A 14,744-nucleotide genomic window follows, 5' to 3' on the forward strand; every position below is an offset into this window, starting at 1 on the left:
CTGCAGTGGACTCAGCTCCTGTGTGTGCACAACTCTCACTGATTCCGTCCTCTGGGAACAGTGCGGTCTAAACAGATCAGGTTAGGAGAGAATCACACAGCCCGAGAATGGCCTCTTTCTTCCTGCATTTACTCTGTTCTAGGAGCAGATTCTCATTGAGAAGTGGCGCTCAGATCAACAGAGAGAAAAAAAAAAAACACAATTCAAACTGTCCAAATGAAAAACAGAGAATTAACCCGGACACTTCCATTATTAAATTATTTCATCAGCTCCGAACCAGTTCCCGTTAATGTACCGGGATGGTCTCGGGATTTATAAAATCGAAGGCAGCGGGATTTCTTAAATTGTTGATTCTGACACCCTGTAGTTCAGTTCTTCACTTAACTGGAGGGGGAGATGTGTGAGCAGAGAAACAGAGCGAAATCCAGAGAGGGAACTGAAAAGACAACTGGACAGATGTGAAACAGGTCAATCAACTGTTACAATAACTCCATTTCTGATTGCCTCCTGACAGTAACCAGTCCTTTCACAGAGACTGTGGGTGGCTCTGAAAAGAGCCTTTGGTTTATTAGATGACATTTTGGCCGCTTTACTTTTTCTGGGAGCTCTGAGCGCTGGTTTTCTTGGGCAGCAGCAAGGCCTGGATATTAGGCAGCACTCCGCCCTGAGCGATAGTCACCCCTCCCAGCAGCTTGTTGAGCTCCTCGTCGTTGCGGACGGCCAGCTGCAGGTGTCTGGGAATGATGCGGGTCTTCTTGCTGTCCCGGGCCGCGTTGCCGGCCAGCTCGAGGATTTCAGAGGTCAGATACTCGAGCACAGCAGCCAGATCGACCGGGGCTCCGGCACCCACACGCTCAGCATAGTTGCCCTTTCTCAGGAGCCTGTGAACACGGCCCACCGGGAACTGCAGTCGAGCCCGGGAGGATCGAGACTTGGCGTTGGCCCGAGCTTTCCCGCTGGTCTTTCCTCTTCCAGACATTTCCACAATCTCACAAATACTTTCACAATGAATGAATAATTTCCTTAGCATTAATAATAGCCAGGAGGCGATCAGGGTGGCTGAGCGGTCTGAGGCGCTGCGTTTAAATCACAGTCTCCATGGGAGGCGTGGGTTCGAATCCCACTTTTGACGCCTTGTGTTTTGACTGCACTGGAGGCGTTTGGGAGCAGCGGTGAAGAGCAAAGAGAAATCAGGAAAGAACATGGACAAGCAAAATAACAATGGACCCAAAGATGTTGCATCAAAATATTAGAGTAAGAGGCAACTAAGCAAACAGCAGGGCACATAAAAGATCAAAAATGTAACCTTTGTATCGGGTTGGAAGATGTTGCCAATATCCTTAATGAATACTTTACTGTCTTCTCAAATGAGGGGGTGATGCAGATATTGTTATTAAGGAGGAGGAGTGTGAAGTATTGGACGTGCTAACTTAAGGAGAGAGGAAGTCTTAATTGGATGAGCATCCTTGAATGTGGATAAATCATCAGGACCAGATGAAATGTACCTCAGGCTGTTGAATGAAGCCAGGGAAGAAATAGTGGAAGGTCTGACCATCGTTTTCCAGAGGATTGGAGGTCTTGTAATGTTGCAATAAAAACAAAATACGACGCAGATCAAGCATGGCTGAGCCTTTAGAGTAGAGAAACAGGGCTGAATTCCCTGAACCAGTGCTACAGCTTTCAGAATAGAAGGAGCCTATGCACACCTGATGGGTTCCACTTAAACAAAAGAGCTGGAGGTGTTGACAGTCAGAACAGATAAAATGTGCAGGAGTGTTTGAAGCAGATTCTGTGTGGTTACTGTAGTTGTACTATGGCGTTATTTCAAGGAGGTGATTCTGAATGTAATGGATCAACGTGGACCCATCCAAGGCAAAGGTCACTGAAAGTGGCAACGCAGGTGGATAAGGTATTCAAGAAGGCATCCGGCATGCTTGCCTTCATCGGTCGGGGCATAGAGTATAAAAATTGGCAAGTCATGTTGCAGCTGTACAGAACCTTAGTTAGGCCACACTTAGAATATTGCGTGCAATTCTGGTCGCCACACTACCAGAAGGACGTGGAGGCTTTGGAGAGGGTACAGAGGAGCTTGACCAGGATGTTGCCTGGTCTGGAGGGCATTAGCTATGAGGAGAGGTTGGAAAAACTCGGATTGCTTTCACTGGAACGACGGAGGTGAAGGGGCGACATGATAGAGGTTTACAAAGTTATGAGCGGCATGGACAGAGTGGATAGTCAGAAGATTTTTCCCAGGGTGGAAGAGTCACAAACGGGACTGTCCCAGCAGACCCATTGTGTCAGCCTGCTCCTGCCCAACTGAACTTATTTCTTCCTATCTAGACTCTATCTTTTCTCCGCTGGTCCAGTCTCTTCCCACCTGCATCCGTGACTCTTCTGACGCCCTACGTCATTTTGACAATTTCCAGTTTCCTGGTCCCAACCGCCTCCTCTTCACTATGGACGTCCAATCGCTCTACACCTCCATCCCCCACCAGGATGGTTTGAGGGCTCTCCGCTTCTTCCTGGAACAGAGGCCCAACCAGTCCCCATCCACCACCACCCTCCTCCGCCTGGCTGAACTTGTTCTCACATTGAACAACTTCTCCTTCAACTCCACGCACTTCCTTCAAGTAAAAGGTGTCGCTATGGGTACCCGCATGGGTCCTAGTTATGCCTGTCTTTTTGTGGGATATGTCGAGCATTCTTTGTTCCAGTCCTACTCAGGCCCCCTCCCCCAACTCTTTTTCCGGTACATTGATGACTGTATCGGTGCCGTTTCCTGCTCCCGCCCCGAACTAGAAAACTTTATCAACTTTGCTTCCAATTTCCACCCTTCTCTCACCTTTACATGGTCCATCTCTGACACTTCCCTTCCCTTCCTCGACTTCTCTGTCTCCATCTCTGGGGATAGGTTGTCTACCAATATCCATTATAAGCCCACTGACTCCCAAAGCTACCTCGACTACACTTCTTCACACCCTACCTCCTGTAAGGACTCCATTCCATTCTCCCAGTTTCTCCGTCTCCGACGCATCTGCTCTGATGATGCTACCTTCCATGACGGTGCTTCTGATATGACCTCCTTTTTCCTCAACCGAGGATTTCCCCCCACTGTGGTTGACAGGGCCCTCAACCGTGTCCGACCCATTCCCCGCACCTCTACCCTCACCCCTTCCCCTCCCTCCCAGAACCGTGACAGGGTTCCCCTTGTCCTCACTTTTCATCCCACCAGCCTCTATATCCAAAGGATCATCCTCCGCCATTTTCACCACCTCCAGCGTGATGCCACTACCAGTCGCATCTTCCCCTCCCTTCCCCTGTCAGCATTCCGAAGGGATCGTTCCCTCCGCGACACCCTGGTCCACTCCTCCATTACCCCCACCACCTCGTCCCCGTCCCAGGGCACCTTCCCTTCCAATCGCAGGAGGTGTAATACCTGCCCATGTACCTCCTCTCTCCTCACTATCCCAGGCCCCAAACACTCCTTTCAGGTGAAGCAGCGATTTACTTGTACTTCTTTCAATGTAGTATACTGTATTCGCTGCTCACAGTGTGGTCTCCTCTACATTGGGGAGACCAAGCGCAGACTGGGTGACCGCTTTGCGGAACATCTCCGCTCAGTCCGCAAGCAGGACCCTGAGCTTCTGGTTGCTTGCCATTTCAACACTCCCCCCTGCTCTCATGCTCACATCTCTGTCCTGGGATTGCTGCAGTGTTCCAGTGAACATCAACGCAAGCTCGAGGAACAGCATCTCATCTACCGATTAGGCACACTACAGCCTGCCGGACTGAACATTGAGTTCAATAATTTCAGAGCATGACAGCCCCCCACTTTACTTTCATTTTTAGTCATTTTTAGTTATTTTTTCTTCCTTTTTTTTTGCATTCCTTTTTACATTTTTTACAATCTTTTTTTTGCATTTATATAATTTCATCTTAGTTTGTTCAGTTTGCTTACCCACTGTTTTTTTCAGGTTGTTTTTCTTCAGGTTTGCACTTGCTGATGTTCAATATTCAGTATATTCACACCTAATCTGTACTAATGCTTTGTCTTTCAACACACCATTAACATATTGTTTGCCTTTGCTCCGTGACCTTTTGGTCAGCTATGTGGCCTGGTCCAATCTGCACCTTCTCCTTTGTTATCTCTTGCCCCACCTCCACCTCACTTGCTTATAATCTGTGACTTTTCTAATATTTGTCAGTTCCGAAGAAGGGTCACTGACCCGAAACGTTAACTCTGCTTCTCTTTCGACAGATGCTGCCAGACCTGCTGAGTGAATCCAGCATTTCTTGTTTTTGTTTCAGATTTCCAGCATCCGCAGTATTTTGCTTTTATTATTATGGAAGAGTCAGTTATTAGAGGACATAGGTTTAAGGTGCGAGGGGCAAAGTTTAGAGGGGATGTGCGAGGCAAGCTTTTTACACAGAGGGTGGTGAGTGCCTGGAACTTGCTGCCAGGGGAGGTGGTGGAAGCAGATACGATAGCGACGTTTAAGAGACATCTTGACAAATACATGAATTGGAAGGGAATAGAGGGATATGGGCCATGGAAGTGCAGAAGGTGTTAGTTTAGGCAGGCATCAAGATCGGCGCAGGCTTGGAGGGCCGAATGGCCTGTTCCTGTGCTGTACTGTTCTTTGTTCTTTGTTCTAAGCTTCCCTGTGGTCCAGCCTGGTTGAATGGAACTGAAGCAAACAAATCATCCGGAAGAGGAAAAGATATATAAGGCCATGAAAGCACAGAATTCAGATGGATGCAATACCAGATGGTATGGCAAGAGTGTAAAACAGCAGCAGACTGGTGAATAAAACTTTCCCATTGAATAAGACAAGAGAAGAGAGGGTAATAATGGTGTCAGAGGTGAGTTGTGACACTATTCACATTCCACCTTGATCTGAATAGGACTGTCGAAGGGAGTGATTGAGAAGAATAGAGGAGAAATGAAAAGAAAGGAGAAATAAACAAAAGGTCTTTTGATTTTAGAATGCTTGTTTTTGTAAATTGACAGACTGTAAAGTGTGTGTGTCAGAAGATATAGAGCGAAGTTGGGTGTGACAAGATCACAGGAAAGTTGTGCCCTGAGACAAGGTGCGTGTTGACAGGAAAGCTGCTTTCCTTTGCACAAAATGTAATTTATTCATATAATTTGTGCAATTACATTGCAAAGCAGTTCAATTTTAATATTACATAAGGTACAATACAGATCAGTTTCTTTCAATAAAGAATATGAGGTATCTCACTATCCCTGCCTGCACAGTTTATATTTACAGTATTTACATTACACATCAAACATTCTCTGGTGCACACAACCCGAGGGGTTTTACACAGTTTCCAGCCCCTCGCTGGACCAGGGCCTTAGACTGTCGCCTTTCTGTTGAGACTCCATGGTGGCTTCCCCAAGCTTTAATACCATCCCACAGCACATAGTCTTGAATGATGGAATGTACCAGTCTGCAACACTTGGTCATGGACAGCTCTTTGCACTGGAATACCTGTCCCACGGCCAGGCTCGTTCTTAACAGATATCATTTCGAATGAACATTTCCTAAATCCGTGCTTTCTCTCTCACAATAAAGAGAACAGGATGCCTGGCAGATTCAGTGTGAGACGATAACACTGCCGGGTGAAGGCCGCTTTCCAACTCCAATCTTAACACAGGAGATTCCCCAAACAGCTGCAGTAAGGTGCTGTAAACTGCTGGAAGCGGATGTGTGTGGAAATGGTGATGTGACTGAGGAGGTTTCTTAGTATAGAATGGAATCTGTTTAGGTGGGAATATTACTGAGTGTTAATTGTAGCGGGACCATATTTAAAAACTCTGGCTTTCTGGAAAGCCTTGACTATGAAGGCCGAGTCTGGAAGGGTTTGCGTGGAGAGCTGGGTTTCGGTTCTACTGTTATTAAAGGGTTTGAAATTGGCAACCCGGAGGAAACTGGAGGTGGAACTGAAAGATGAGGGGCCGTTCTCTCTCTGTCTGTCACTCTGGGTGTCTCCTTCCCTCTCGCTCTCTGTTTAATCTTCACTCTTGTCTCCTCCCCTCCCAGCTCTCACTCTGCCTTTCTCAGCCAGGTCCGGGCGGCCTGGATAAAAAAGGAAGCTGACGGAATCAGTCTCTTTTGTTGTGCACTGATTTGAGGCAAGAATTATCATGGTGGCTGTTGTGGGGAAGAGATGGTCGCCCACCTCCTCCTGGAATGTGTCTTTGCAAAGCAGGTGTGGAAAGGGATGCAGTGGTTTTTGTCGAGGTTCATCCCAAGCAGCTCTATAACACAGGAGTCTGTGCTCTACGGGCTGTTCCCAGGGACGCACACCGAGACAAACATCAACTGCTGCTGGAGGACTATCAATTCGGTGAAAGACGCCCTTTGGTCTGCCCGAATCTTTCTGGTCTTCCAGCGCAAAGAGTTGTCCACCACCGAATGTCGCAGACTGGCACATTCCAAGGTCCAGGACTACGTGGTGAGGGACGCACTAAAGCTTGGGGCAGCCGCAGCAAAGGCTCAATGGGGAAATACCACTGTGTAAGGTACCCCCACCATAGTGAACTGAGGGGCTGGATCCATCGGAAACCCCTCGAACTGTAGCCAGAAATTTTTGTTTGCTGTAAAATGTACATGGCATGAGAAATGAAATGGAAGGGTTGTGAGGCAACTCACTCCTGTATTGAAGGAAACTGCTCTCCTTTCCACTCTCTGTATTGTTTGACTTGGTGCTTTTTGGAACTGTTTTGGAATGTATTTTTTTTACAGATTTTTATGAATAAAGTATATTTTGGAAATTAATAAAAGAAAGTCTGGCAGAGGTAAAGGATTGGGCAAAGGCGGAGCAAAGCGGCTCCGCAAAGTGCTTCCTGATGATATCCAGGGCATCACCAAACCAGCAATCCGCCGCCTGGCTCGCCGTGGCGGGGTTAAGCGGATCTCGGGTTTGATCTGTGAGGAGACTCGCGGGGTGTTGAAGGTTTTCCTGGAGAATGTGATCAGGGATGCGGTCACCTACACTGAACACGCCAAGCGCAAGACGGTCACTGCCATGGATGTGGTGTACGCTCTGAAACGGCAGGGCCGCACAACTCGACCCTTTCCAGCAAACACATAACAAAGGCTCTTCTGAGAGCCACCCACCGCCTCACAGAGAGAGCAGTGACCTAGAAACGGGAGATGGGATAGGCTGTTCAGAACTTACTGGAATAAATCTGTGCTGTGTTCGGGTAAAAAACTGGAATCCCCGAAATTGACATTTCAGTTGCAGCAAGGATGTGCAGTGGATTTGATTTTCTAAACGGGCTGTGTAAACAATGCCCGAGACTCGACAGTTAGTTATTTCCCCAGTCGACACATGCCCTCAGTGAAAAGCCACATCACTTTCCAGAATCACTCATTGTTTTCATAGAATTTCAAAATGATTTCGTGGCAATGAGGGAATCCGGGAGTTTTGCAGCAGCCGTTGAATCGGTCACTGGAACCAGACCCACTTGTGATGTTATTTCTCCCGAGACGGTGTTTCCTGCAGTGAAACTGACAGGGTTTGTGAAACTGATCAGTTTCAGCTCAATCATTCAGGGACCTGGAATTCCCGCAGTTTGAGCCCGCGCTCACTTCTGATTGGTCACCCTCTTCCCATTCGCATTTCTTAACCAATCGCAGAGCCTCGAATTAGGTAAAATTCAGCAAATCATTGGCTTAAATTGTCGAAATTGGCAGAACATTTGAATTCGAAAAAGGCGCCAATTTCAGTGTGGGCAAAAAGCGAATTACTGGAAAATCTGTTTCAGGTTGTTCGTAAAATATTTTCCACCAACCTTTAAAAACCTTTCTTTATTCCGCTATTATCGCCACAAATTCCTGGCGCTATTTTACGCACAGCTTTAACCTGTCATTTTTTCCCCCACTTCTTATCTGTAACCGGCGGTAGAAGACTCCATTCAGCAATCCTTAAGGGACCAATAACTCAAACTCGGTGTTGAAAGGAATAAATTAGACTATTGGTAATTTCCCTTCACACAGGGATCAGGGGGACAGTGAGAAGCCACTGAAATAGTTGCTCATAAACATTTTAAATAGTTCCTATTCTGTTCTGTTCCTGACATGCTGGAATCAGACAGTAATCAGCCCCTTCACAGAGACTGTGGGTGGCTCTGAAAAGAGTGTTTGGTTTATTAGATGACATTTTGTCTGCTTTACTTTTTCTGGGAGCTCTGAGCGCTGGTTTTCTTGGGTAGCACCCCGCCCTGAGCGATGGTCACCCCTCCCAGCAGCTTGTTGAGCTCCTCCTCGTTGCAGACAGCCAGCTGCAGGTGTCTGGGGATGATGCGGGACTTCTTGTTGTCCCGGGCCGCGTTACCGGCCAGCTCGAGGATTTCAGCGGTCGGATACTCGAGCACAGCAGCCAGATCGACCGGGGCTCCAGCACCCACATGCTCAGCATAGTTGCCCTTTCTCAGGAGCCTGTGAACACGGCCCACCGGCAACTGCAGTCAAGCCCGGGAGGAGCGAGACTTCGCCTTGGCCCGAGCTTTCCCGCCGGTCTTTCCTCCAGACATTTCCACAATCTCACAAATACTTTCACAAATGGATAATTTCCGCAGGATTTACATTACTTAAAGACTGAGAACTCTCCTCAATGGTCGGTACTTAATTCACCTCATTTGCCTACATTCTTCTCCAATCAGGTCACTGACCAACAGAAGAGGGCGGGATTTACCCGCCACGACATCAGAAGCAGAGAATTTGTCAATTTCAAAAAGCCCGCCAATTTCATTGTCGGAAAGGAGCGGATTAAAATAAATGTCATCCTTCGTCAAAGATTTGTAGTCCCATCTCTTGATTTTGTTTTATTCAACTTGTAAAATGTGATTTAAATTGTGACTCATTTTACAATCGCTTTCAAACTGTCCCGGGTGGGGCCTGCATTGGCCTGAAGTGAAATACTCAGTTTAGTTTTGAATCACAGCCCAGTGACCTTCTCTGAAAAGAGGGAGCCGGATCAAGTCTTCAAACGGCCCTTAACTTGCTCTGTAATAATCCCATCCCAGGCTGTTACACTGCGGAGAGTCGCTGTTAATAAAATGATTAATCAGTGAAGGGATGAAGGTCTAATCCTTACCGCTGAAATCAGCTGTTAATGCGGTCATTCAGGGGCTGTGAAAAACCAGAAACAGAGCAGCTTTAAGCAAGAAAAGTGAAGGCGGGTGATCAGATTATGGGTTCGTGTTCGGTTAATAACAGGAGATACAAACACAGCAGTGGGATCGTTATTATATTATACATTGTCTTAAAGTGATTTCATAAAGATGTCGGATGCAGCTTTTTCAGAGATTGTGGGTGGCTCTTAAAAGAGCCGTTGTGTTTGGGATTTTTTCAGTCCATTGTGTAGTTTTACTTGGAGCTGGTGTACTTGGGCACCGCCTTTGCTGCTTCCAACACGGCGTGCTTGGCCAGCTCCCCGGGCAGCAGCAGGCGCACGGCGGTCTGGATCTCCCAGGAGCTGATGGTGCTGCGCTTGTTGTAATGGGCCAGGCGGGAAGCCTCACCCGCGATGCGCTCGAAAATATCGTTCACAAACGAGTTCATGATGCTCATGGCCTTGGAGGAGATGCCGGTGTCGGGATGAACCTGCTTTGTCACTTTGTAGATGTAGATGGAGTAACCCTCCTTCCTCCGCTTCTTGCCGCCCTTTGTTGACGGTTTATTTAAGGTTTTCTTGGCGCCCTTCTTAGGAGCTGCTTTCTTTTTTTTTTATTTCCAAAATATACTTTATTCATAAAAATCTGTAAAAAATACATTGCCAAACAGCACCAAAAAATACAAACATTGCAAGGGAGATCAGTTTCCTTCAATACAATCATGAGTAACTTCACAACCCTTCCATTTCACATTTGTCATGCCAATTACATTTTTACATTTACAGCAAATGAAAAATTTCCCGATACAGTTCGAGGGGTTTCCCAGGGGTCCAGCCCCTCAGTTCAGCTTGGTGGGGGTACCTTACCATTTTCAGTTTCAATTTCAGATACAGAAATAAACCAAACCCCTTCCGAGTGCGGATTAAATAGACAATCCCACAGCTCTATGTTAATGAGGGATGGGAGAAAGTAAAGATTGTGATGGGTGATTGGCAGTGATGTCAGAATAGTTTTCTATCTGCAACCAATCACAAACTCTCTCACTGCATTCAGGAATTCCATTTCCCAAAGACTCTCTCCAGCCCCAGTTTCTATTGAAAAATCCACCGGGAAATGACGCCTGACTGCGAGGGTCTCTTATTCTCAGCAGCTTCTCACATTCCGGCCTCGAAATTGAGCACTTTGTTGGGCGGAAATATTTATTCAGGCAGTTTCAACAGCTCAGAGCGGACACTGGGTTAGAAACCAGAAATTAGAGTACGGGTCACAAACAAGGAGTTTATGCTGAACCTTTATAAATCTCACTGGTTATCGGCCTCAGCTGGAGCATTGTGTCTAATTCTAGGTTCCACATTTTAGCAGGGATATCAAAGCCTGAGAGAGAGTGCAGAGGAGATTGACTAGAATGGCACGAGAGATGCGTGAAAGAATAGCAAAGATAAGGTCGTTCTTCTTGGTGCAGAGATGTTAATGTAATATTTAATAGTTGTGTTCTACATTCTAATGGGTTGAAGAGGAACTGTTTCCACTGGCAGAAGGGTCTGTAACCAATGGACACAGAATTGTTAAAAGAACCAGGGGGAGATGAGGTGATATTTTAACACGCGTTCTGATGATCAGAAATGTACTGCTTGAAAAGGGAGGTGAAAACAGATTCAATAATAACTTTCCTGAGGGAATTGAATCATTATTTGATGGGGAAATTACAGGGCAATGTGAAAATGACAGGGAGGTGGGACTGATTCGACAGTTCTTTCAAAGAGCAGCACAATTGTGCAAATTAACTCTTTCTGTGTTGTAAAATTGTGATTATTGCTGTTCAGAAACATCCTGACACATCCTGAAACATCTTGTCACCTTTCAGTTCACCAGTTTTAAACACCTGGAACTGAGCTGAGTATTTTATTGGCTGTGATTACAGCATCAGAGACCAAAAGACAGCGGCCCAGTCCCAAAATCCACAGAAAGACTCAATGTATTGCTCCATGTGAGCGATGCTGTTAGAGCAGTGAGCATAACTGCCTTCCAAACAGCTGGAATAAAAACAGAAAATGCTGGAAATACTCAGCAATCAGGCAGCATCTGTGGAGAGAGAACAGAGTTAATGTTTCAGGTCAATGACCTTCCAAGCAGTTTTTCCCGGGTTTGATTCCCAGCCATTACAGTTTGGCGTTCCTTAAATTCCTCAGATGAGAAACTGAAAGATAGGAACTGAGTTGGGTGCTGCCTCAAAGGAATTTTGTTTCCCAAACCAAGAAGTGTATAATTTGAATAAACATATTTCCAACACTGATTTCCTTCAAATTAAAGTTAAATTGAACTCTGATTTTACTCCTTTTTATTGATAATTATTATTTGACCTGAATCATACAGTGGACTCAGAATAGAATTACTCAGATTCATTTTCCCACAGCTATTCCCGTTCCTTATAAAAAAACAATTCCTGGATTCTGGAAGCTGTGGATTGGAGGGTAACAAACATATCCACACTATTCTAGAAAGGAAAGAGAGAGAAAGCATGGAACTAAAGGCCAGTTAGCGTGACATCAGCAATGGGGAATATGCTACAATCTATTATTACAGACATGGTAAAGGGTGATGTGGAATATCAGAATATGGTTGGGCAGAGTCAACATGGATTTATTAAAAAAGGAAATTGTCAATGACAAACTAATTAGAATATGTTGATGTTGTAACTGTCAGGGTAGATAAGGGGAACCAGTGGATGTGGTCTTTTTGGATTTTCAAAAATCATTCAATAAGTTATCAAAACAAGAGGTTATAACACCAATGTAGGTCCCATGCGATTTGGGGATAATATATTAGTATAGATTGAGTAGTAGTTAACAGACAAAAAACAGAGAGCAGGAATAACCGAGTCATTTTCGGCAGGAAAGCTGTAAGTAGTTGGATACTGCAAGGATTGGTGCTCGGGACTCAGTTATCTCCATTCTGTATCAATGACTTAGATGAGGTGACCGAATGTAATGTTATCCATGTTTGCTGATGATATAAAGTGAGGTGGCAAAGTAAACTGTGAGGAAGATGCAAAGAGGGAAAAAAGGGATTTAGACAGACTAAGTATGTGGGCAAGAATGTGAGAGATGGATTATAATGGGGAGAAGTGTAAAGTTACACACTTTGGCAGGAAAACAGCAATACAGAACACTTTTGAAATTAGTGAGAGACTGGGAAATGTTTATATTCAGAGGGACCCGAGTGTCCTTGTCCAGGAATCACTGAAAGTTAACGTGCAGGTACTCAACCAATGATATGTTAGTCTTTATTGCAAAGAGATCAGATTATGAGTATTTATTGCAATTATACAGGCCTTGGTGAGATCACGCTTGGACAGCTGTGCAGTTCTGGTCCCCTTATCTAAGGAAGGATATACTTGCCTTAGAGGGAGTACAGAGACGTGCCACTAGGCTGCTTCCTTGCATGAGGGGATTGTCCTATGAGAAGAGATTGAATAGACTAGGCCTCTATTCCCCAGAATTCAGAAGAGTGAGAGGTAATCTCACTGGCAGATAAAATGCTCAATGGCTTGACATGGTAAATGCTGGGAGGATGTTTCCTCTAGCTGGGCAATCTAGAATGAAGGGTTACAGTCTCAGTATAAAGGGCTTGGTCATATTTGACTGAGAAGAGGAGATTTTGTTTTCCGTCAAAGGGTTATGAATCTTCTGAATTCTCTATCCCAGAGAGCTCTGGATGCTCAATCATTGTGTATATTCAAGAGAGAGCGATAGGTTTTTGGATACTAAGGGAATCAAGGGGGCTGTGCCAGTGTGGTAAGATGGAGTTGAGGTAGGAGGTCAGTTGTTATCTTATTGAATGGTGGAACTATTTCGATGGGCAGAGTGGCCACTCCTGCTCTTATTTCTTATGTAAACTTTCATTCCCTCCCAGGGATTGTTTTATTCTTCAAAAAGAGAAATACTGCAGCCGCTAGAAATCTGAATAACAGAAGATGCCAGAAACACTCAGCAGTTCCAGCAGTATCTGCGGAGAGAAGAAGGGAGGAGCAATGTTTCAGGTCTATAGAAGGGTCACAGAACTGGACCACTAACCCGAGCTTCTCTTCTCCACAGTTATTTCTGGACTGGCTGAGTGTTTTCAGTATTTTAGCTTTTTTTCTTTCTGTATGTTATCTCTTTCCCTTTTGACTGTTTGCTGTGAAACTTTCAGCATTGTGCTCAGTTCTGTGTGTAGTTATGTTTTCTTTATTTGAAGTAAAGCAAACAGTATCCTGAAAAATCAGACAGAAATACTGCTCAATGTAGTGTAATATATAACAGGGCACATTTACAAATATCAGATCAATGTAGTAAACATTTTTATTAAGAATTGATTACTTTTATTTTCAGCATAAAAATGTGAAGCAATATGAGTTTATTACAAAGTTTATTACCTCACATTACCTGTTTATTAACCCTGACAGGCTGTGCCAATTTCTGCTTCTATTTTGCAGTTCTCACTTTCAGCTAGCAAATGTCAGCAATCTGTGATACAGTGCAGTTTACAGATCAGACAGTCAGTCACAGCATGCAATAATTGTTCAGATTATGGAGGACAGGTGGGATTTAGAAATACTGGGAATGGAGATGAGTTGTTATTGCACTGAGTTTGCCCAAAGATTAGAGACACCATTGTGGCAAATCAGTCTGTTGTCCTGTACATGAGAATGAGAATCATTCTGTATTTGTGGCTATCTGTCAGTCTCTATTACTGAGTGGGAGTGTGGGATTCATGCTGCATTGGTCAGTCTCTGGTACAAAGTGTGATATTCACTCTGAATGTATAAGGCTCTGGAACTGTTTGTGTGTGTGGAATTCATTCTGTATCTGTCAATCTCTGGTAATATATGTGAATGTGGCATATATGTTATAGCTCTGTGTCACTGTATGTGTGTGTGGGTTTCATTTGATATCTGTCAGCCTCTGTTTCTGTACATGACTGTCAGATTCATACTGTGCCAAAATGTCCCTGTTGCTGTATGTGACTGTGTGATTCATTCTGTATCTGTCATTCCCTGGTACTTTGTGTCAGTATAGACTCATTCTGTATCCCAGTCACATGCACTATATTTGAGAGTGCGATTAATTCTGTACCTTTAAGTCACTGGTATAATATGTAAGTGTTGGATTTCTGTTGGATCTCTCAGTTATTGTTTCTGCTGTGAATTTGGGATGAACATAACATCTGTCAGCCTCTGGTACTGCCTGTGAGTGTGTGTTTTGTTCAATATCTGTCAGTCTCAGGTACTGTCCGCGTGTGTACTTTTTGTTCAATATTTTCAGTTTCTGGTACTGCCTGTGAGTGTAGGTTATGTTCAATGTCTGTCAGTCTCTGGCACTGTCTGTGAGTGTAGGTTATGTTCAGTATCTGTCAGTCTCTGGTACTGCCTGTGAGTGTGGGTTTTGTTCAGTATCTGTCAGTCTCTGGTACTTCCTGTGAGTATAGGTTATGTTCAGTATCTGTCAGTCTCTGGTACTGCCTGTGAGTGTGGGTTTTGTTCAGTATCTGCCAGTCTCTGGTACTTCCTGTGAGTGTGGGTTTTGTTCAGTATCTGTCAGTCTCTGGTACTGCCTGTGAGTGTGGGTTTTGTTCAGTA

The 14,744-nt window shown here is 44.9% G+C and overlaps 1 protein-coding gene across 1 annotated transcript; it reads right to left on the minus strand.

Moving 5' to 3' along the window:
- Window positions 1-622: 622 nt before the first annotated feature.
- Window positions 623-979, minus strand: LOC137360387 (histone H2A-like; the record flags this gene model as incomplete). Its single annotated transcript, XM_068025867.1, has 1 exon — window positions 623-979. A coding segment is annotated over exon 1 (357 nt), but the record flags the coding sequence as incomplete, so codon positions are not given.
- Window positions 980-14,744: the final 13,765 nt, after the last annotated feature.

This window comes from Heterodontus francisci, unplaced genomic scaffold (genome assembly GCF_036365525.1).
Source record: "Heterodontus francisci isolate sHetFra1 unplaced genomic scaffold, sHetFra1.hap1 HAP1_SCAFFOLD_573, whole genome shotgun sequence".
Taxonomy (NCBI): domain Eukaryota; kingdom Metazoa; phylum Chordata; class Chondrichthyes; order Heterodontiformes; family Heterodontidae; genus Heterodontus; species Heterodontus francisci.